Below are 23,626 nucleotides of genomic sequence, written 5' to 3' on the forward strand. Positions count from 1 at the left end.
CTGATAACTGTTTCATCATCAGGAGCAGCCTCTCTGCGCTGTTATAGTGTCAAAATGGCGCTAAAACAAGATGCCAGTATGGCACTGAAATGTGTTGTGAATAAAAAACCTTATTCTCATCATCATTTCTGAAGAATTGATTCACTCCAGCAGGACAGTCCACCTACGTGTTTATCCAACAGGATCCAATATCTCCTGGAGGACTCATCCACCAGCCATGAGGCAGCGGCAGCTATCTTTCTCCGTGCCTAAATAGGAGTTGTCCCTGTCACAACTCCACCAGATGAGTGTAACCAGCCCTCTCCTACTCTCCCTCCATAGGGTTTCACCTTATTGTGCACTCTGTTTCCCAAATCTAGATTTATTCATAGAAAATACTGAAGCATATCATCACTTCTTTGGAAATAGCCTTCCCTGTCAACCGTCACCAATTCCAGTCAGCACCGTATAGTTTGAAGCACTTATCTAAAATAAAATTGCAGTGTGCATTTTTTACTAACACAGAACCACACGTGTCTATGGGAAATGTCTGGCATGGTCGATCATCTATAAATAGATGGACTGCCATCAAGAACCTGGCTAACAGATAAGGCTACGTTCACATTTGCATTGTGCGGGGCTGCGTCGGCGACGCAACGCACAACGCAAAAAAAACGCATGCAAAACGCATTGTTTTGTGACGCATGCGTCCTTTTTTGGCATGATTTTGGACGCAAAAAAAATGCAACTTGCTGCGTCCTCTGCGCCTTGATGCTTGCGCCAAAAAAGACGCATGCGTCACAAAACGCAAGACAACGCATGTCCATGCACCCTCATGTTAAATATAGGGGCGCATGACGCATGCGTCGCCACGGCTGCGCCCGACGCAGCCCCGCAAAATGCTAATGTGAACGTACCCTAAGAGATATACAAGGTCAGTCATTAGTAGCCACCGGCTGCAGGAACAAACCTGTTACTTGTAAAGTTTTGTTATATACAGATATGGAAACATGGATTCCACTCAAATGCAATAAATTTATTTAAAATATTGAAATGAACTCAGTACAGGCAGAACATTCAGAAAACATCAATATCCTTTGCTAGATCATTCATCTTATTCATAAAAACAATGAATGTGTGAAGCTTTATGTGATCTTCCATAAGTGTTAATTTGTAACCAATAATCATCACCGACTGGTAAATTTACTGCACTGAGAACAATTGTCAGCTGGAAAAGCCCCGTTATTCCGGTACGTTTGTATCCCAAGGAAACTTCACACTGAAGTCTTTCATTTCTGCCTTGTAGATCTTGTCAAAATATTCATTTTGAGCCACAGTAAAATTATTTTTCCAATCTCCGACTATCCCTGTAAATCACAAGTGGTGACAAAATATTTATATTTATAATAGCAATAATAATTTTATTTCTATAGCGCTTACTTATTCCGCAGCACTTTACATTTTAGAGGAGACTTGTACAGACAATAAAAGACATTACAGAATATGAATAAACACATAAAACAGCAGATACCAAGAGGAATGAGGGCCCTGCTCGCAAGCTTACAATATACGAGGGGCGATCCAAAAGTAATGATAATCGGTTATTTCTATTGCACACAGAAATTAAAATAAAATGTTTTCTTCTCTCTTAGGTACCCACTAGTCCAGGAAAAAAAAATTACTTAAATAGACCACGATTCCCGGGAGCTACATTCATTTGAATATGAACTGCCGAGGAGTGAACATCAAAATGGAAAAAAATGAGCTCAGAGCTGTCATCAAATACCTCTGCTTGAAAAAAAATGACTACCAAAGACATACACAGCGACTTGGTGGAAACATTGGGGGACTCTTCTCCTCCATATTCCACAGTTGCATGCTGGGCCAAGGACTTTAAGCTGGGAAGAACATCAACGGAAAATGAACATCGTGAAGGACGCCCATCCACGTCCCTCAATGAAGAAAACGTGAAAAAAGTTGAAGAAGTTGTATTGGCAGATCGAAGAGTGACTATCAGGCATGTAGATGAGGTCACAGGGATCTTATATGGCAGTATTCAAAGAATCCTTGCAAAAGAATTGCATATGAGAAAGGTCTCCGCGCGTTGGGTGCCAAAAATGTTAACCGACGAACAAAAGAAGAAACGAGTTGACATTTCAATAGCAAATCTCGAAAAGTTCCAAGCAGACAAGGAAAATTTTTTGTCACGTTTTTTGACCATGGACGAGACCTGGATCCACCACTTTGATCCCGAAACTAAACAACAATCGATGACATGGAAACGAGCCGACGAACTGACGCCGAAGAAATTCAAAGTGTCAAGCTCAGCAGGGAAGGTTATGGCGTCCGTTTTTTGGGACGCTGAAGGAATTATTATGGTGGACTATTTGAAGAAGGGAGCCACTATTACGGGCTCCTACTACGCAGAACAAATAAGAAGATTGCGGGAGGCTATCAAGGAGAAAAGGCGCAGCAAACTGCGGGCTGGAGTGTTGTTTCACCAACATAACGCGCCAGCTCACAAAGCTGCTGTTGCCATGGCTATCATTCAAGAAGCGGGCTTTGAACTGGTGGAACACCCCCCCATTCACCAGATCTAGCCCCCAGTGACTTCTTTCTCTTTCCTCGGCTCAAGGAACACCTCCGGGGCAAGAAATTTGACGACAATAGTGACGTGATAACCACTGTTGAGGATTTTTTTGAGGGTCAAGATCAAGAATTTTTTTCGAAGGGAATTCTAAGTTTAGAAAAGAGATGGACTAAATGTATAGACTTGTTAGGAGACTATGTAGAAAAATAAATTTATTTTTTGACTATATTCATTGTGTTTAGTATTGATTATTAGAGTTCAGCGACCTTGACCTTTTTAGAGTCGAGCCGGGTTTTGCGAAACCCGACTATCTCCAAAGTCGGGTCGAGTGAAATCGGCCGATTATGACGTAAAGTCGGGATCGACCGAAACACGAAACCCAATGCAAGTCAATGGGGCAGCATAGTCGGCAGTGAGTGGGGGCCAGGAAAACACCTAGAGTGCCCATTTTAATGTCAAAACCATCCATTCTTCTTAATGAAGCTTGTCAAGCGTAATTTACCTTATAATAATTGGAAGGCATTTGAAATTGGGGGTCATTTGGCTAAAGTTGTGGGGGGTAGGGCTGGTTCAAGTAATTAGTGGGCCCAGGAAATCTGGACCACGTCACGGCAGTGGAGCAGGGAGAGGTAAGTATTTCAACTTTGCAAGTGCTGTGAACCTGAGCAAGCAGGGGGGGCCCACTCGTTGGCATTGGCACTGGCACAGGGCCCCTCAAAGTACAGCGGTGTGTTTGCACGGCGGGGGCGCCTCCCACCGGCAGCAACACTTTTGCGTACTATGAGAGGCCCTGTGCCAGTGAAGTCGCCAACTAGTATTCCTCCCCCCACCTGATGAAGGAACCTGCACTTTCATCTGCACCTTCCTCTTTGTCCCCGTGTAAGGTGGTATGGTATGCGGGAAGAGCAACCTGACTTTCAGCAGGGTCACAATGTTGTTGTGTAGCGTGCACGGGGAATGTTGCGTTATGGGTCAATGTACCAGCAGACTCATCTATCACTGGCTGGGCAATGGGCACGATGAAGTGGAAACACAGATATAGGCCCAAAGAAGAAAGTGGGCTAAATGCAGTTCAAAATTGGTAACACAGGAATAACCAGGGGGCATTGCAGTGGAGGACAACTGGAATGAGAGGCTGACACAGAGAGTAGGGCCAAATCAGTAAGTAGTCGAAATGCAGTTCAAAATTGGCAACCGTAGTAAACAGGCGGCACAGCTTTGTTCAGTGGAGGAGAACAGCAAGGAGTGGCAGACACCGATAGTAGGCCCCAACCCAACTAGTAGGCCAAATGCAGTCTAACATTAACAACTACTTAACGAGTGCCTGAAAATGGAATTTCAGGACAGGAAACCAGGAGAACAGCAAGGAGTGGCAGACACCGATAGTAGGCCCCAAACCAACTAGTACGCCAAATGCAGTTGTTCCATTTAACCACAATTTAATGAGAGCCTGAAGATAGAAGCTCAGGAAAGGCAACCTGGGGAACACCTTGGAGTGTAACACACCATCTCTCTCCACCCCATACCCATTTTGTAGGCCTAATGCAGTGTACTTTTCTACAACTACTAAAGGAGAGTCGGAAGACCGAAGCAATGGCAAGGAAACCTGGGGAACACCTTGGAGTGTAACACACCATCTCTCTCCACCCCATACCCAATTTGTAGGCCTAATGCAGCCTACTTTCCGACACCTACTAAACGAGAGCATGAAGATCGAAGCTCAGGAAAGGCAACCTGGGGAACACCTTGGAGTGTAACACACCATCTCTCTCCACCCCATACCCATTTTTTAGGCCTAATGCAGTGTACTTTTCTACAACTACTAAACGAGAGTCGGAAGACCGAAGCAATGGCAAGGAAACCTGGGGAACACCTTGGAGTGTAACACACCATCTCTCTCCACCCCATACCCAATTTGTAGGCCTAATGCAGTGTAGTTTCCAACAACTACTAAACGAGAGCCGGAAGATCGAAGCTCAGGAAAGGCAACCTGGTGAACACCTTGGAGTGTAACACAACCTCTCTCTACACCCCATACCAAATTTGTAGGCCTAATGCAGCGTAGTTTCCAACAACTACTAAACGAGAGCCGGAAGATCGAAGCTCAGGAAAGGCAACCTGGGGAACACCTTGGAGTGTAACACAACCTCTCTCTACACCACGGAAGGGCTGATTCTTAGGAAGGAAGGCTGTTGGAAATAAGCATTGCGCGTCCGAGGGTGATTATATTCTTAGTAGGTATATACTCACCCTCGGACGCGCCCTGCTTCTTTATTTGTAATGAATGTTTATTTGCAATGTGCTTTTGACTTACTCGATTATTTTTGTAATTATTGATTTTATTAATTTCATTGTTTAACATCTTCTTGGCAATAATATAAAGAAGACGCGACAGGACAACAGTCGGTGGATGCCATATCTGTGTTTTCAATTAAAAAAACCTTTCAGTTAACTTCTTGCAGGAGAAAGTAATTGTAGCTGGTGGACCTTTTTAGTACAGTTCCAGATTTTTGTTGTGTGTTTGTTTTTAATGTTAAAATGTCTGCATTTGAGATCTCACCGGTATCTTCTTTTTTATAATCAAAATAATTATTTTTTTATTTTAAGATGTTGGTTCAAGGGGTACACGGGCAGCAGTAGACAGGTCAGTGGAGGCCTAGTGGAATGAGTGACGGCAGACAGGCATCAAAGGCCTAACATTGGGCTGGCTGTAGGCAAGTTAAAATTGGTTCCAGGGGAACACGGCCATCAGTGGCCTGGTCAGTGTAGTTGTAGTTGAAAGAACGGGACGCAGACAGGCTTCGAAGGCCTACCATAATAACATTGGGCTGGCTGTAGGCAAGTAAAAATTCGTTCCAGGGGTACATGGGCAGCAGTGTATGGTCAGTGGAAGTCTAGTGGAAGGAGTGACGGCAGACAGGCTTCGAAGGCCTAACATAATAACATTGGGCTTGCTGTAGGCAAGTTAAAATTGGTTCCAGGGGAACACGGGCAGCAGTGGTCTGGTCAGTGGAAGTCTAGTGGAAGGAGTGACGGCAGACAGGCTTCGAAGGCCTAACATAACAAAATTGGGCTGGCTGTAGGCACTTTTAAATTGGTTCCAGGGGTACACGGGCAGCAGTGGTCTGGTCAGTGTAGTAGTAGTTGAAAGGAGTGACCGCAGACAGGCTTCGAAGGCCTAACATAACAAAATTGGGCTGGCTGTAGGCACTTTTAAATTGGTTCCAGGGTTACACGGGCAGCAGTGGTCTGGTCAGTGGAAGTCTAGTGGAAGGATTGACGGCAGACAGGCTTCGAAGGCCTAACATAACAAAATTGGGCTGGCTGTAGGCACTTTTCAATTGGTTCCAGGGTTACATGGGCAGCAGTGGTCTGGTCAGTGGAAGTCTAGTGGAAGGAGTGACGGCAGACAGGCTTCGAAGGCCTAACATAACAAAATTGGGCTGGCTGTAGGCACTTTTAAATTGGTTCCAGGGGTACACGGGCAGCAGTGGTCTGGTCAGTGTAGTAGTAGTTGAAAGGAGTGACCGCAGACAGGCTTCGAAGGCCTAACATAACAAAATTGGGCTGGCTGTAGGCACTTTTAAATTGGTTCCAGGGGTACACGGGCAGCAGTGGTCTGGTCAGTGGAAGTCTAGTGGAAGGAGTGACGGCAGACAGGCTTCGAAGGCCTAACATAACAAAATTGGGCTGGCTGTAGGCACTTTTAAATTGGTTCCAGGGTTACACGGGCAGCAGTGGTCTGGTCAGTGGAAGTCTAGTGGAAGGAGTGACGGCAGACAGGCTTCGAAGGCCTAACATAACAAAATTGGGCTGACTGTAGGCACTTTTCAATTGGTTCCCGGGGTACACGGGCAGCAGTGGTCTGGTCAGTGGAAGTCTAGTGGAAGGAGTGACGGCAGACAGGCTTCGAAGGCCTAACATAACAAAATTGGGCTGGCTGTAGGCACTTTTAAATTGGTTCCAGGCGTACACGGGCAGCAGTGGTCTGGTCAGTGTAGTAGTAGTTGAAAGGAGTGACCGCAGACAGGCTTCGAAGGCCTAACATAACAAAATTGGGCTGGCTGTAGGCACTTTTAAATTGGTTCCAGGGGTACACGGGCAGCAGTGGTCTGGTCAGTGGAAGTCTAGTGGAAGGAGTGACGGCAGACAGGCTTCGAAGGCCTAACATAACAAAATTGGGCTGGCTGTAGGCACTTTTCAATTGGTTCCCGGGGTACACGGGCAGCAGTGGTCTGGTCAGTGGAAGTCTAGTGGAAGGAGTGACGGCAGACAGGCTTCGAAGGCCTAACATAACAAAATTGGGCTGGCTGTAGGCAGTTTTAAATTGGTTCCAGGCGTACACGGGCAGCAGTGGTCTGGTCAGTGTAGTAGTAGTTGAAAGGAGTGACCGCAGACAGGCTTCGAAGGCCTAACATAACAAAATTGGGCTGGCTGTAGGCACTTTTAAATTGGTTCCAGGGGTACACGGGCAGCAGTGGTCTGGTCAGTGGAAGTCTAGTGGAAGGAGTGACGGCAGACAGGCTTCGAAGGCCTAACATAACAAAATTGGGCTGGCTGTAGGCACTTTTCAATTGGTTCCAGGGTTACACGGGCAGCAGTGGTCTGGTCAGTGGAAGTCTAGTGGAAGGAGTGACGGCAGACAGGCTTCGAAGGCCTAACATAACAAAATTGGGCTGGCTGTAGGCACTTTTCAATTGGTTCCCGGGGTACACGGGCAGCAGTGGTCTGGTCAGTGGAAGTCTAGTGGAAGGAGTGACGGCAGACAGGCTTCGAAGGCCTAACATAACAAAATTGGGCTGGCTGTAGGCAGTTTTAAATTGGTTCCAGGCGTACACGGGCAGCAGTGGTCTGGTCAGTGTAGTAGTAGTTGAAAGGAGTGACCGCAGACAGGCTTCGAAGGCCTAACATAACAAAATTGGGCTGGCTGTAGGCACTTTTAAATTGGTTCCAGGGGTACACGGGCAGCAGTGGTCTGGTCAGTGGAAGTCTAGTGGAAGGAGTGACGGCAGACAGGCTTCGAAGGCCTAACATAACAAAATTGGGCTGGCTGTAGGCACTTTTCAATTGGTTCCAGGGTTACACGGGCAGCAGTGGTCTGGTCAGTGGAAGTCTAGTGGAAGGAGTGACGGCAGACAGGCTTCGAAGGCCTAACATAACAAAATTGGGCTGGCTGTAGGCACTTTTAAATTGGTTCCAGGGGTACACGGGCAGCAGTGGTCTGGTCAGTGTAGTAGTAGTTGAAAGGAGTGACCGCAGACAGGCTTCGAAGGCCTAACATAACAAAATTGGGCTGGCTGTAGGCACTTTTAAATTGGTTCCAGGGTAACACGGCCAGCAGTGGCCTGGTCAGTGTAGTAGTTGTAGAAAGAACGGACCGCAGACAGGCTTCGAAGGCCTAACATAAGAAAAATGTCTAAACAATGGTATTGTCAGTGCCAGGCATTGAAGGATGTCAGCGCATAGACTACACATTGGTGAAGCTGTGAGAGATAATTTTGCTAGTGGTAGAGCACTATTTGAGCTGGGGGGGGAACTGTCTTGTGGCCGGCGGTACAGGCACAGGGCCCCTCATATTACAACGGTGTGTCTGACGTTGGGTGCGCACCACCACCGCCAGAGACACTTTATTGTACTATGAGGGACCCAGTGGCAGTGCCGTCGACCAAAAGCGGCCACACCCACCTCTTCAGACAAACAGCACTCTCAAGGGTCCAAGCGCAAAGTGGCGATACCACGGCCCCGTGTGGGGAGTTTGGCCATTTAGTGAGGTGGAAACATGTCGTATGCTGGACAATCAGGTGCAGAAAATTACGAGATTGGAAAAGTCATTCAGAAAAGTCCACAGGCAAGACCTTTTCATAGGAAAGCTAGGTGTCAGCCGGGCAGGGTGGGGCAAAAGATTTTGAAATCCAGTTGTGGTTCATTTTAATGAAGGTTAGATCATCTACATTTTGGGTAGCCAGACGAGTCCTTTTTTCTGTTAGTATTGAACCTGCAGCACTGAATACTCTTTCTGATAGGACACTAGCTGCCGGGCAAGCAAGCTCCTGCAATGCATATTCTGCCAATTCTGGCCAGGTGTCTAATTTGGATGTCCAGTAATCAAATGGGAATGACGGTTGAGGTAGAACGTCGATAAGGGATGAAAAATAGTTTGTAACCATACTGGACAAATGTTGTCTCCTGTCACTTTGAATTGATGCTGCAGTACCTGTCCTGTCTGCGGTCATAGCAAAATCACTCCACAACCTGGTCAGAAAACCCCTCTGGCCAACGCCACTTCTGATTTCTGCCCCTCTAACACCTCTGGTCTGCTGGCCCCTGGAGCTCGTGTGAGAACGATCACGGGCGATGTGTGCAGGGAATGCCAGAAGCAAACGGTCAACAAGAGTTGATTGTTTTGTTGCTAATATTAGTTCCAAGTTCTCATGTGGCATAATATTTTGCAATTTGCCTTTATAGCAAGGATCAAGGAGGCAGGCCAACCAGTAATCGTCATCGTTCATCATTTTTGTAATGCGTGTGTCCCTTTTGAGGATACGCAAGGCATAATCCGCCATGTGGGCCAAAGTTCCAGTTGTCAAATCTGCGGTTGTGCTTGGTTGAGGGGCAGTTGCAGGCAAATCTACGTCACTTGTGTCCCTCAAAAAAACAGAACCCGGCCTTGCCACGCCACCAATTTCCAGTGCCCCCGTGAAAGCTTCCTCATTAAAAATATACTCATCCCCATCATCCTCCTCATCCTCCACCTCCTCTTCGCCCGGTACCTCGTCATGTACACTGCCCTGACCAGACAATCGCTGACTGTCATCAAGGCTTTCCTCTTCCTCTGGTGCAGACGCCTGATCCTTTATGTGCGTCAAACTTTGCATCAGCAGATGCATTAGGGGGATGCTCATGCTTATTATGGCGTTGTCTGCACTAACCAGCCGTGTGCATTCCTCAAAACACTGAAGGACTTGACACATGTCTTGAATCTTCGACCACTGCACACCTGACAACTCCATGTCTGCCATCCTACTGCCTGCCCGTGTATGTGTATCCTCCCACAAAAACATAACAGCCCGCCTCTGTTCGCACAGTCTCTGAAGCATGTGCAGTGTTGAGTTCCACCTTGTTGCAACGTCTATGATTAGGCGATGCTGGGGAAGGTTCAAAGAACGCTGATAGGTCTGCATACGGCTGGAGTGTACAGGCGAACGGCGGATATGTGCGCAAAGTCCACGCACTTTGAGGAGCAGGTCGGAAAACCCCGGATAACTTTTCAGGAAGCACTGCACCACCAGGTTTAAGGTGTGAGCCAGGCAAGGAATGTGTTTCAGTTGGGAAAGGGAGATGGCAGCCATGAAATTCCTTCCGTTATCACTCACTACCTTGCCTGCCTCAAGATCTACAGTGCCCAGCCACGACTGCGTTTCTTGCTGCAAGAACTCGGACAGAACTTCTGCGGTGTGTCTGTTGTCGCCCAAACACTTCATAGCCAATACAGCCTGCTGACGTTTGCCAGTAGCTGCCCCATAATGGGAGACCTGGTGTGCAACAGTGGCAGGTGCGGATGGAGTGGTTGTGCGACTGCGGTCTGTGGACGAGCTCTTGCTTCTGCAGGAGGACGAGGAGGAGGAGGAGGAGGAGGGGGTGCGAACGGCTACAGCCAACTGTTTCCTAGACCGTGGGCTAGGCAGAACTGTCCCAAACTTGCTGTCCCCTGTGGACCCTGAATCCACAACATTTACCCAGTGTGCCGTGATGGACACGTAACGTCCCTGGCCATGCCTACTGGTCCATGCATCTGTTGTCAGGTGCACGTTTGTGCTCACAGATTGCCTGAGTGCATGGACGATGCGCTCTTTAACATGCTGGTGGAGGGCTGGGATGGCTTTTCTGGAAAAAAAGTGTCGACTGGGTAGCTCGTAGCGTGGTACAGCGTAGTCCATCAGGTCTTTGAAAGCTTTGCTTTCAACTAACCGGTAGGGCATCATCTCTAACGAGATTAGTCTAGCTATGTGGGCGTTCAAACCCTGTGTACGCGGATGCGAGGCTAAGTACTTCCTTTTTCTAACCATAGTCTCATGTAGGGTGAGCTGGACTGGAGAGCTGGAGATCGTGGAACTAGCGGGGGTGCCGGTGGACATGGCAGACTGAGAGACGGTGGGAGATGGTATTGTTGCCGCCGGTGCCCTACATGCAGTGTTTCCTACTACGAAACTGGTGATTCCCTGACCCTGACTGCTTTGGCCTGGCAAAGAAACCTGCACAGATACAGCAGGTGGTGCGCTAAATGGTGGCCCTACACTGCCGGAAGGGATGTTGCGTTGATGACTAGCTTCATTGGCCGAGGGTGCAACAACCTTAAGGGACGTTTGGTAGTTAGTCCAAGCTTGCAAATGCATGGTGGTTAAATGTCTATGCATGCAACTTGTATTGAGACTTTTCAGATTCTGACCTCTGCTTAAGGAAGTAGAACATTTTTGACAGATGACTTTGCGCTGATCAATTGGATGTTGTTTAAAAAAATGCCAGACTGCACTCTTTCTAGCATCGGATACCTTTTCAGGCATTGCAGACTGAGCTTTAACCGGATGGCCACGCTGTCCTCCAACAGGTTTTGGCTTTGCCACGCGTTTTGGGCAAGATACGGGCCCAGCAGATGGAACCAGTGGCGATGTTGATGCCTGCTGCGGCCCCTCCTCCTCCTCTGCTTCAGAACTGCTGCCGCCTGCACCCTGTTCCCCCAATGGCTGCCAATCTGGGTCAAGAACTGGGTCATCTAATAACTCTTCTTGTAGCTCCTGCGCAACTTCGTCTGTGTCACCGTGTCGTTCGGTGGTATAGCGTTCGTGATGGGGCAACATAGTCTCATCAGGGTCTGATTCTTGATCATTACCCTGCGAGGGCAAGGTTGTGGTCTTAGTCAAAGGACAAGCATAGTAGTCTGGCTGTGGCTGTGCATCAGTGCACTCCATGTCAGAATCTACTTGTAATGGGCATGGCCTGTTAACTGTTTCACTTTCTAAGCCAGGGACGGTATGTGTAAAGAGCTCCATGGAGTAACCCGTTGTGTCGCCTGCTGCATTTTTCTCTGTAGTTGTTTTTGCTGAAGAGGACAAGGAAGTGACTTGTCCCTGACCGTGAACATCCACTAACGATGCGCTGCTTTTACATTTACCAGTTTCACGAGAGGATGCAAAAGAGCTAGAGGCTGAGTCAGCAAGATAAGCCAAAACTTGCTCTTGCTGCTCCGGCTTTAAAAGCGGTTTTCCTAATCCCAGAAAAGGGAGCGTTCGAGGCCTTGTGTAGCCAGACGACGAACCTGGCTCCACAGCTCCAGACTTAGGTGCAATATTTTTTTTCCCACGACCACCTGATGCTCCACCACTACCACTACCCTCATTACCAGCTGACAATGAACGCCCCCGGCCACGACCTCTTCCACTAGACTTCCTCATTGTTTTAAAAACGTAACCAAACTAACGGTATTTGTTGCAGTCACACAACTTACACGGTGAGCTATAACTTCAGTATGATTTAGCTACCCCTTTACAGTTTGGTGAGACCACAGCGAAAATCAGGCCCAATGTTACACACTCTGTTTTTGGTGGCTGCAAATGAGAGAGATGCCACACATGCAGGACTGTCACTGAAGCACAAATGTTAATATTAATGTCCCACTATTTATTTTTTTTATTTATTTTTTTTTCAGGAAGACTTTAGAAACCAAAAAAAAAAAAAAAGATTTTTGCAGGGAGAATTTAGAAAACAAATGTAACAAACTATAGGCTTTCTATGGCCCACTGAGTGAGAGATGACGCACACAGGAATCAGGAGTGGCACAGAAGCCCAGAGGCCAATATTTTTCTACCAATGATTGATGTAGTTATTTTCTCTGGTAGATTTTGGAACACAAATCAAGAAAAAAAAAATAGGCTTTCTATGGACCACAATTGGAGAGAGAGACAGAGAGAGAGAGAGAGAGAGAGAGAGAGAGAGATGGCACACCCAGGAGTCAAGACTGGCACACAAGCATAAAGGCCAATATTAATCTCCCACGGTTTTTTTTTTGTTTGGTTTTTTTTTTTTTTTTTCAGGGAGACTTTAGAAAAAAATTTTTTTAAAAAAATATGATTTTATCAGGAAGAATTTAGAAACCAAATAAAATAAAATGATTTTTTCAGGGAGAATTTAGAAAACAAATAAAACCAAAAATAGGCTTTCTATGGCCCACTGAGTGAGAGATGACGCACACAGGAGTCAGGAGTGGCACACAAGCCCAGAGGCCAATATTTTTCTACCAATGATTGATGTAGTTATTTTCTCTGGTAGATTTTGGAACCCAAATCAAGGGAAAAAAAATATAGGCTTTCTATGGACCACAATTGGAGAGAGAGAGAGAGATGACACACCCAGGAGTCAAGACTGGCACACAAGCAGAAAGGCCAATATTAATCTCCCACTGTTTTTTTTTTTTTTTTTAAAGGGAGACTTTAGAAAAAAAAATAATAAAAAAAATATGATTTTATCAGGAAGAATTTAGAAACCAAATAAAATAAAATGATTTTTTCAGGGAGAATTTAGAAAACAAATAAAACCAAAAATAGGCTTTCTATGGCCCACTGAGTGAGAGATGACGCACACAGGAGTCAGGAGTGGCACACAAGCCCAGAGGCCAATATTTTTCTACCAATGATTGATGTAGTTATTTTCTCTGGTAGATTTTGGAACCAAAATCAAGGGAAAAAAAAATATAGGCTTTCTATGGACCACAATTGGAGAGAGAGAGAGAGATGGCACACCCAGGAGTCAAGACTGGCACACAAGCAGAAAGGCCAATATTAATCTCCCACTGTTTTTTTTTTTTGTTTTTTTTCAGGGAGACTTTAGAAAAAAAAATAATAAAAAAAATATGATTTTATCAGGAAGAATTTAGAAACCAAATAAAATAAAATGATTTTTTTCAGGGAGAATTTAGAAAACAAATAAAACCAAAAATAGGCTTTCTATGGCCCACTGAGTGAGAGATGACGCACACAGGAGTCAGGAGTGGCACACAAGCCCAGAGGCCAATATTTTTCTACCAATGATTGATGTAGTTATTTTCTCTGGTAGATTTTGGAACCCAAATCAAGGGAAAAAAAATATAGGCTTTCTATGGACCACAATTGGAGAGAGAGAGAGAGAGATGGCACACCCAGGAGTCAAGACTGGCACACAAGCAGAAAGGCCAATATTAATCTCCCACTGTTTTTTTTGTTTGTTTTTTTTTTTTTTTTTTAAAGGGAGACTTTAGAAAAAAAAATAATAAAAAAAATATGATTTTATCAGGAAGAATTTAGAAACCAAATAAAATAAAATGATTTTTTCAGGGAGAATTTAGAAAACAAATAAAACCAAAAATAGGCTTTCTATGGCCCACTGAGTGTGAGATGATGCACACAGGAGTCAGGAGTGGCACACAAGCCCAGAGGCCAATATTTTTCTACCAATGATTGATGTAGTTATTTTCTCTGGTAGATTTTGGAACCCAAATCAAGGGAAAAAAAATATAGGCTTTCTATGGACCACAATTGGAGAGAGAGAGAGAGATGGCACAACCAGGAGTCAAGACTGGCACACAAGCAGAAATGCCAATATTAATCTCCCACTGTTTTTTTTGTTTGTTTGTTTTTTTTTGTTTTTTTCAGGGAGACTTTAGAAAAAAAAATAATAAAAAAAATATGATTTTATCAGGAAGAATTTAGAAACCAAATAAAATAAAATGATTTTTTCAGGGAGAATTTAGAAAACAAATAAAACCAAAAATAGGCTTTCTATGGCCCACTGACTGAGAGAGAGAGATGGCACGCTCAGGACTGGCACAGATGGCACGCTCAGGACTGGCACAGAAGCCCAGAGGCCAATATTAATCTCCCTTTTTTTTCAGGGAGAATTTATAAAACCAAAAAAAAAATAAAATAGGCTTTCGATGGCCCACTATTTGTGAGAGAGATGGCACGCTCAGGACTGGCACAGATGGCACGCTCAGGACTGGCACAGAAGCCCAGAGGCCAATATTAATCTCCCTTTTTTTCTGGGAGAATTTATAAAACCCCCCAAAAAAATAAATAGGCTTTCTATGGCCCACTATTTGTGAGAGAGATGGCACGCTCAGGACTGGCACAGATGGCACGCTCACAACTGGCACACAAGCCCAGAGGCCAATATTAATCTCCCTTTTTTTCAGGGAGAATTTCTAAAACCAAAAAAAAAAAAAAATTGGCTTTCTATGGCCCACTATTTGTGAGAGAGATGGCACGCTCAGGGCTGGCACAGATGGCACGCTCAGGACTGGCACACAAGCCCAGAGGCCAATATCAATCTCCCTTTTTTTCAGGGAGAATTTAGAAAACCCCCAAAAAAATTAAATAGGCTTTCTATGGCCCACTATTTGTGAGAGAGATGGCACGCTCAGGACTGGCACAGATGGCACGCTCAGGACTGGCACAGAAGCCCAGAGGCCAATATTAATCTCCCTTTTTTTTCAGGGAGAATTTATAAAACCAAAAAAAAAATAAAATAGGCTTTCGATGGCCCACTATTTGTGAGAGAGATGGCACGCTCAGGACTGGCACAGATGGCACGCTCAGGACTGGCACAGAAGCCCAGAGGCCAATATTAATCTCCCTTTTTTTCTGGGAGAATTTATAAAACCCCCCAAAAAAATAAATAGGCTTTCTATGGCCCACTATTTGTGAGAGAGATGGCACGCTCAGGACTGGCACAGATGGCACGCTCACAACTGGCACACAAGCCCAGAGGCCAATATTAATCTCCCTTTTTTTCAGGGAGAATTTCTAAAACCAAAAAAAAAAAAAAATTGGCTTTCTATGGCCCACTATTTGTGAGAGAGATGGCACGCTCAGGGCTGGCACAGATGGCACGCTCAGGACTGGCACACAAGCCCAGAGGCCAATATCAATCTCCCTTTTTTTCAGGGAGAATTTAGAAAACCCCAAAAAAAATTAAATAGGCTTTCTATGGCCCACTATTTGTGAGAGAGATGGCACGCTCAGGACTGGCACAGATGGCACGCTCACAACTGGCACACAAGCCCAGAGGCCAATATTAATCTCCCTTTTTTTTCAGGGAGAATTTATAAAACAACAAAAAAAATAAAATAGGCTTTCTATGGCCCACTTTTTGAGAGAGAGATGGCACACTCAGGACTGGCACACAAGCCCAAAGGCCAATATTAATCTCCCACTGTATTTTTATCAGGGAGAATTTATACACCCCACAAAAAAAAAAATACAGAAAAATGAAAAGGCTTTCTATGGCCCACTATGTGAGAGACATAGCACACACAGGGATGGCACTCTAGCAGAAATGCCAAATTGCCAATCTTAATCTCCCACCAAAAAAAAAAAAACAGGGACTGTCCTACAATTACTATCTCCCTGCCTGCAGTAATCTCAGCCAGGTATGGCAGGCAGCAATAAGGAGTGGACTGATGCACAAATGAAATAAAAAGTGTGGACAAACAAAAAAGATAGCTGTGCAGAAAGGAAGGAACAAGAGGATTTGTGCTTTGAAAAAAGCAGTTGGTTTGCACAGCGGCGTACACACAGCAATGCAGCTATCAGGGAGCCTTCTAGGGCAGCCCAATGAGCTACAGCGCTGAGGAAAAAAAAAAAAAAATTAACTTCCACTGTCCCTGCACACCGAAGGTGGTGTTGGACAGTGCAAATCGCTGCAGCACAAGCGGTTTTGTAGTTAATGGACCCTGCCTAACGCTATCCCTGCTTCTGACGAAGCGGCAGCAACCTCTCCCTAAGCTCAGATCAGCAGCAGTAAGATGGCGGTCGGCGGGAACGCCTCTTTATAGCCCCTGTGACGTCGCAGACAGCAAGCCAATCACTGCAATGCCCTTCTCTAAGATGGTGGGGACCAGGACCTATGTCATCACGCTGCCCACACTCTGCGTTTACCTTCATTGGCTGAGAAATGGTGCTTTTCGCATCATTGAAACGCGACTTTGGCGCGAAAGTCGCGTACCGCATGGCCGACCCCGCACAGGGGTCGGATCGGGTTTCATGAAACCCCGACTTAGCCAAAAGTCGGCGACTTTTGAAAATGTTCGACCCGTTTCGCTCAACCCTATTGATTATCATTACTTTTGGATCGCCCCTCGTATGAGGAAAAAGGGAGACACGAGAGGTGGATTTTAATATTTGCTTTCATTGTTCTGACCTGGTGTTTTCTAATAATGCTGGCATGATATCAGGAGCAGAGGTGTGTAACTGGGTGTCATCAGCATAGAGATGGTACTGGACACCAAATCTACTGATTGTTTGTCCAATAGGGGCAGTATGTTTAAGAGATCTGTTATATGCACATAGTAACCCCTAAAAGTAATATAGTATAATTCCGAAAACACAATACTTAGGAAAAATAAATAAAAAATATGGAGAATGTGGCATAGTCCAGACAGATTACACTCTAACCCTATATTGGTGACCCCTGTGGCAGACATCTTTGCATCTTTGGGTTCTACGCCCTAAACAACATCTTCAGTTTCTCCTGCCATTACCTCTAGGGGGAGCCAATTGGGATTACACTCTGTCCCTAGGTTGGCGACCCCTATGGCAGGTATCTCAATATCTGTGGGTTCTGCACCTTTGCAGCCTTTTCCGTGAGAGGATTGACCCTGGTCTCCCACAGGGACGTGGAAAGGGGCAAATCTCTCCCCATCACTGCCCCATATGGAAGGGTCTTTGCCACTCCCATCACATGCTTAATGTCCCCACATGGTGTGGAAAATTTAATCTCCGCGGTCGGGTACTCCCAGATGTCCTCGTGGATACACATCACCTCCACATTCAGTCCTTAGGAGTTGTCTCCGGCAACAAGGGACAAATGGACCAGAGTCACATTACTTCCTGTGTCCACAAGAGGCTCTATTCAGCATCCATTCACAAGTTCCTGGCACAATCGTGGCTCGCTGCAGGGTGTGCACATAGTGGTGATACAGACTGGCTGGGCACACATAGACTCATGGCAAGTGTTCCCACAGTCCATGGGCTTAGATATCACCGAACAGTTACTAGCCCCATGCCCGGGCTCTGGTGCAATGTGCTGAGTGGGTTTATACGTCTCAATCAATTCTATCAGCAGTTCCAGGGTGCCTAGGTCCCTCGGCCCAACCCAACGCTGCATGGCGGCCAGCAAAGTCCTCACCATCTAGTCAGTCACGATTCTCTCCATCATTTTGAATGGGGAAAAAAACTCAGGCTGGAGCCATTCTTCCACCAACTGCAATAAGTAATTTGCCTGAGACCTGGTGAATCGAAACTCTACACAGGACCACTGGTACACCCAATGATCATCTCTTACCTTTGGGGTCTCTTCAGGACTCTGCTGATCACTTCTCACTTTAGGGGTCTTCTTTTTACCATGCTGAAGCTCGGCTAGCTTCCACTGGAGCGCCTCCAGCTGCCTCTGCTGCTGCAACTGTATCTCCTGCTGCTGCAGAACCTCTTGCTGAATCTTTTATTGATTGACCACAACCTGCTCCAAAAGTTCCTCCATTTCTCAAGCAGACTTGCAAAACAATCTGCAGCCCTCTCTGGGGTATGCCTTAGTTCACACCGCCTGCATTCTCCACCATATGTAGTGCAGCGGTATCACCATACGCAGTGCAAACGGCAGTGACCCAAGCAAGTTCGAACAAAACATTCCTTGAATGTTTCTTCACACAGTCCATAAGAATACATAGTACACAGCTGTATGTTTGCAGTCCCTAAACTGGCCGGACTTCCCTTTGTCCAGTTTCCCTGGGTGACCGCAAGCCATGACTAAGTCTATTTACTCATGCAGTGCCCAGCTTGCTGTATCCCCCAGATAGCAGCTGGGTAAACAAAAGATAGCCCGAGACACAGGGTGTCAGTCTCTTTGGTTCCCTTTGCCCCTGTGTTGCCTCACACAGGGAGTGTTCTGCAGACAACAGCTCTGTCTGCTTCCAAACCAACACTGACACACCTCCCCCTCTACTACAGGGCTTGCAATTTATTACCATCTTTTCAGTTGGCCATTAAAAGGTATCAACCACTGATGACTCTCAATTCTAAATATGATTCCCCATTGTAATCACAGCTATATCTGTGATTGAAATACTCCCTCATGGCCTCACTGTGCCTCCATTTGCATTCTGGAGAGCACAAACAGCGCTCCCTTGTTGTAACAGGGGTCACCGCTTCACAGTTGTGATTAGGGGTATGGTTGGGATAAGTGTTAGGGTTGGGATTAGGGTTTAGATTAGGGTTAGGGTTATGATTAGGGCAAGAGTTGGGATTAGGTTTAGCGTTGGGATTAGGATAAGGTTTGAGGTTAAGGTTATGATTGGGGTTGAGATTAGGGTTAGGGGTGTGTTGGGATTAGGGATTAGGTTTAGGGTTGGGATTAGGGGTGTGTTTGGTTTATGGTTGCGATTAGGGTTATGGTAAGAGTTGGGATTAGGGTTAGGGGTGTGTTGGGGTTAGGGTTATGATGAGGGTTATGGTTAGGGTTGGGATTAGGGTTAGGGGTGTGTTGGGGTAAGGGTTGTGGTTAGGGTTATGGTTAGGGTTGGGATTAGGGTTAGGGGTGTGTTGCAATGAGGGTTAGGGTTGGGATTAAGGTTAGGGTTGGGAGTAGGGTTGAGCAAAACGGATCATTCATTTTCATAAGTCGCCGACTTTTGGCAAAGTCGGGTTTCATAAAAACCCGACACGATCCCTGTGTGGGGTCGGCCATGCGGTACGCGACTTTAGCGCCAAAATCGCGTTTCAATGACGCAAAAAGCGCCATTTCTCAGCCAATGAAGGTGGACGCAGAGTGTGTGCAGCGTGATGACATAGGTCTCAGTCCCCACCATCTTAGAAAAGGGCATTGCAGTGATTGGCTTGCTGTCTGTGGCGTCACAGGGGCTATAAAGGAGTGTGCACGCTGACCGCCATCTTACTGCTGCTGATCTGAGCTTAGGGAGAGGTTGCTGCCGCTTCGTCAGAAGCAGGGATAGCGTTAGGCTGGGTACATTAACCCCCAAACCGCTTGTGCTATAGCAATTTCCACTGTCCAACACCACCTTTTGTTTGCAGGGACAGTGGAGGCTACATTTTTTCCTCAGCGCTGTAGCTCATTGGGCTGCCCTAGAAGGCTCCCTGATAGCTGCATTGCTGTTTGTACGCCGCTGTGCAAACTAACTGCTTTTTTCAAAGCACAAATCCTGTTGCTCCTTCCTTTCTGCACAGCTATCTTGTTTGTTTGTCCACACTTTTGACTTTTTTGTGCAGCAGTCCACTCCTTGTTATTGCTGCCTGCCATACTTTGCTGAGATTACTGCAGGGAGATAGTAATTGTAGGACAGTCCTTTTTTTTCCCGTTATATCTCTTCAAGCCACTTTCTGCCACAGAAAATATACTCTAATACAGTGGCCCAGATTTATTCACTAGTCTCCCTTAAGAAAAAAAATAAATAAAGGGTGCAGATTAAAATTGACAAATCTGCATCAGTGGCAGTCCTGTGTGTGGCATCTGTGTCTCATTTTCTGGCACAGAAAACTTACAGTCTAACAGTGGGCCTGATTTCTTGCCAATTCTCACATAAATAAAAAAAAATTAGTGGGAGATTAAGATTGGCATTTCTGCTTCGGTGCCAGTGCTGTGTGTGCCACCTGTCTCTAATTTTGTGCCACATTGAACCTAGTGTGTAACACTGGGCCAGATTTCTTTTAAATTCTCCCTGAAAAAAAAATATAGTGGTAGATTAAGATTGGCTTTTCTGCTTCGGTGCCAGTCCTGTGTGTGCCACCTGTCTCTAATTTTGTTCCACATTAAACCTAGTGTGTAACACTGGGCCATATTTCTTTTAAATTCTCCCTGAAAAAAAAATAGTGGGAGATTAAGATTGGCATTTCTGCTTCGGTGCCAGTCCTGTGTGTGCCACCTGTCTCTAATTTTGTGCCACATTAAACCTAGTTTGTAACACTGTGCTAGATTTCTTTTAAATTCTCCCATAAAAAAAAATATTGGGAGATTAAGATTGGCATTTCTGCTTCGGTGCCAGTCCTGTGTGTGCCACCTGTCTCTAATTTTGTGCCACAGAAACCCTAGTGTGTAATACTGGGCCAGATTTTTTTTTAATTCTCCCAGGAAAAAAAAATAGTGGGAGATTAAGATTGACAATTCTGCCTTAGTGCCAGTGCTGTGTGTGGCATCTGTCTCTAATTCTGTGCCACATTAAACCTAGTGTGTAACACTGTGCCAGATTTCTTTTAAATTCTCCCTGAAAAAAAAATAGTGGGAGATTAAGATTGGCATTTCTGCTTCGGTGCCAGTCCTGTGTGTGCCACCTGTCTCTAATTTTGTGCCACATTAAATCTAGTGTGTAACACTGGGCCAGATTTCTTATAAATTCTCCCGGAAAAAAAGCAAATAGTTGGAGGTTAAGATTGGCATTTCTGCTTCGGTGCCAGTCCTGTGTGTGCCACCTGTCTCTAATTTTGTGCCACATTAAACCTAGTGTGTAACACTGGGCCAGTTTTTTTTCAAATTCTCCCTGGAAAAAAAAATAGTGGGAGATTAAGATTTGCATTACTGCTTCGGTGCCATTCTTGTGTGTGCCACCTGTCTCTAATTTTGTGCCACATTAAACCCAGTGTGTAATACTGGGCCAGATTTTTTTCAAATTCTCCCTGGCAAAATAAAATAATGGGAGATTAAGATTGGCATTACTGCTTCGATTCCATTCCTGTGTGTGCTACTTGTCTCTAATTTTGTGCCACATTAAACCTAGTGTGTAACACTGGGCCAGATTTCTTTTAAATTCTCCCTGGAAAAAAAACAAATAGTGGGAGATTAAGATTGGCAATTCTGCCTCAGTGCCAGTGCTGCGTGTGGCATCTGTCTCTAATTTTGTGCCACAGAACATATACTCTATAAGAGTGGGCCACATTTCTTCAATATTCTCCCAGAAAAAATAAAAAGGGGGAGATTTTAATTGTTAGTGTCTGCATCAGCGTCAGTCCTGTTAGTGGCATATCTGTCTGCTACTGAAGCTGTGTACTGTTATACATTGGGCCTGATTTTCCCTGCAGTCTCACCCACCTATAAAGGGATATATAAATCCAACAGAAGTTTGAGTTCACCTTGTAACTGGTTTTACAGTAACAAATACCATTTGGTTACAGTTTGGTTATGTTTTTCAAACAATGAGGAAGTCTGGTGGAAGAGGTCGTGGCCGTGGGCGGTCATTGCCAGCTGATAATGCTGGTAGTGGTGGTGGAGCATCAGGTGGTTGTGGGAAAAGCAATATAGCACCTAAGTCTTGAGTTGTTGAGCCAGGTTCGTTGTCTGGCTACACAAGGCCTCAAACGCTCCCTTTTCTGGGAGTAGGAAAACCGCTTTTAAAGCCGGAGCAGCAAGAACAAGTTTTGGCTTTCTTTGCTGACTTTCACCTCCTCTTCTGAAACTGCTAAATGTAAAAGCAGTGAGTCATTAGTGGATGTTCACGGTCAGGGACAAGTCGCTTCCTTGTCTTCTTCAAGAACAACAGAGAAGGATGCATCAGGCGACACAACGGGTTACTCCATGAAGCTCTTTACACATACCGTTCCTGGGTGTCCTGAGGAAGGAGCCGCGTTTAGGCTCCGAAACGCGCGTCGGGGTTGGCTCAGGTCCCCCACCGGCCAGCAAACATCAGGTAAACACCTCTCTATTTTATGCTGGTTTGTGGCCGGTATGCAGCGAAATCTTCTTGCTACATGTGCACTTGCACCTTATTATTGATGTATTGTCTCTGGCCTTAGTGCTAACTACCAGTGTCCTGTTTTGTGTGCTTATTTACATCACTCATTGGAGTATATACTTTGTGACATGATGTGCTGACACGGTGGGGAGTACCCTGTAGCCCTGTTTCTTACTGCCGTACAGTTTTCTCACTAGCCCCCACTGGTCCCGATGTATCTTGTCCGTTGTTCTATTTTATATATTTTGTATGTTTAATAAAGGTATATTTTATGGGATTTATGGACTGTGGTTCTTTGTGGAGTATTAGGATTTCTGTTTACAGTTGTCCCTTTTGTTTAGTCCTAAATATGCACACATGATATATTTCTAACAATATTGGTACCTGTTTACTTGTAATCTGTGTGTAATATGTGTGTCACAACTTTACTATACGCTGATGCAAAGTTTGACACACATAAAGGATCAGGTGTCTGCAGCCAAGGAAGAGGAAAGCCTTGATGACAGTCAGCCATTGTCTGGTCAGGGCAGTCTACAGGACGAGATAGCGGGCGAAGAGGAGGAGGACGAGGAGGATGATGGGGATGAGTATCTTTTGAATGAGGAAGCTTCTCAGGGGCCAATAGAAACTGTTGGCGTTGCAAGGCCGGGTTCAGGTTTTTTGAGGAAGACAAGTGACGTAGATTTGCCTGAAACTGCCCCTCAATGGAGCACAACCACAGAATTCACAACTGGAACTTTGGCCCACATGGCAGATTATGCCTTACGTATCCTCAAAGGGGACCCACACATTGTTAAAATGATGACCGATGACGATTACTGGTTGGCCTGCCTCCTTGATCCTCGCTATAAAGGCAAATTGCAAAATATCGTGCCACATGAGAACCTCGAACAAATATTAGCAACCAAACAAGCAACTCTTGTAGACCGTTTGATTCAGGCATTCCCAGCACACAGCGCCATTGATGGTTCTCACACGAGGTGCAGGGGGCAACAGGGCAGAGGTGTTAGAGGTGCACAAATCAGAAGTGGCGTTGGACAGAGGGGTTTTCTGACCAGGTTGTGGAGTGATTTCGGAATGACCGCAGGCAGGACAGGTACTGCAGCATCAATTCAAAGTGACAGGAGACAACATTTGTCCAGTATGGTTACTAACTATTTTTCATCCCTTATCGATGTTCTCCCTCAACCGTCATTCCCATTTGATTACTGGGCATCCAAAATAGACACCTGGCCTGAATTGGAAGAATATGCATTGCAGGAGCTTGCTTGCCCAGCAGCTAGTGTGCTATCAGAAAG

General features: G+C 45.6%; 1 protein-coding gene across 2 annotated transcripts in view; it reads right to left on the reverse strand.

Moving 5' to 3' along the window:
• Window positions 1–994: 994 nt before the first annotated feature.
• LOC138677396 (sulfotransferase 2B1-like) overlaps window positions 995–23,626 on the reverse strand; it is a 163,284-nt gene continuing 140,652 nt past the window's right edge. For both annotated transcript variants that reach the window (XM_069767488.1, XM_069767489.1), the window contains one exon: window positions 995–1,346. In XM_069767488.1, the coding sequence (XP_069623589.1) occupies window positions 1,222–1,346 (125 nt within the window). In that variant the 3' untranslated portion in view covers window positions 995–1,221. The remainder of the gene's footprint in view (window positions 1,347–23,626) is intronic.

The sequence above is a fragment of the Ranitomeya imitator genome, chromosome 4 (genome assembly GCF_032444005.1).
Source record: "Ranitomeya imitator isolate aRanImi1 chromosome 4, aRanImi1.pri, whole genome shotgun sequence".
NCBI classification, from domain to species: domain Eukaryota; kingdom Metazoa; phylum Chordata; class Amphibia; order Anura; family Dendrobatidae; genus Ranitomeya; species Ranitomeya imitator.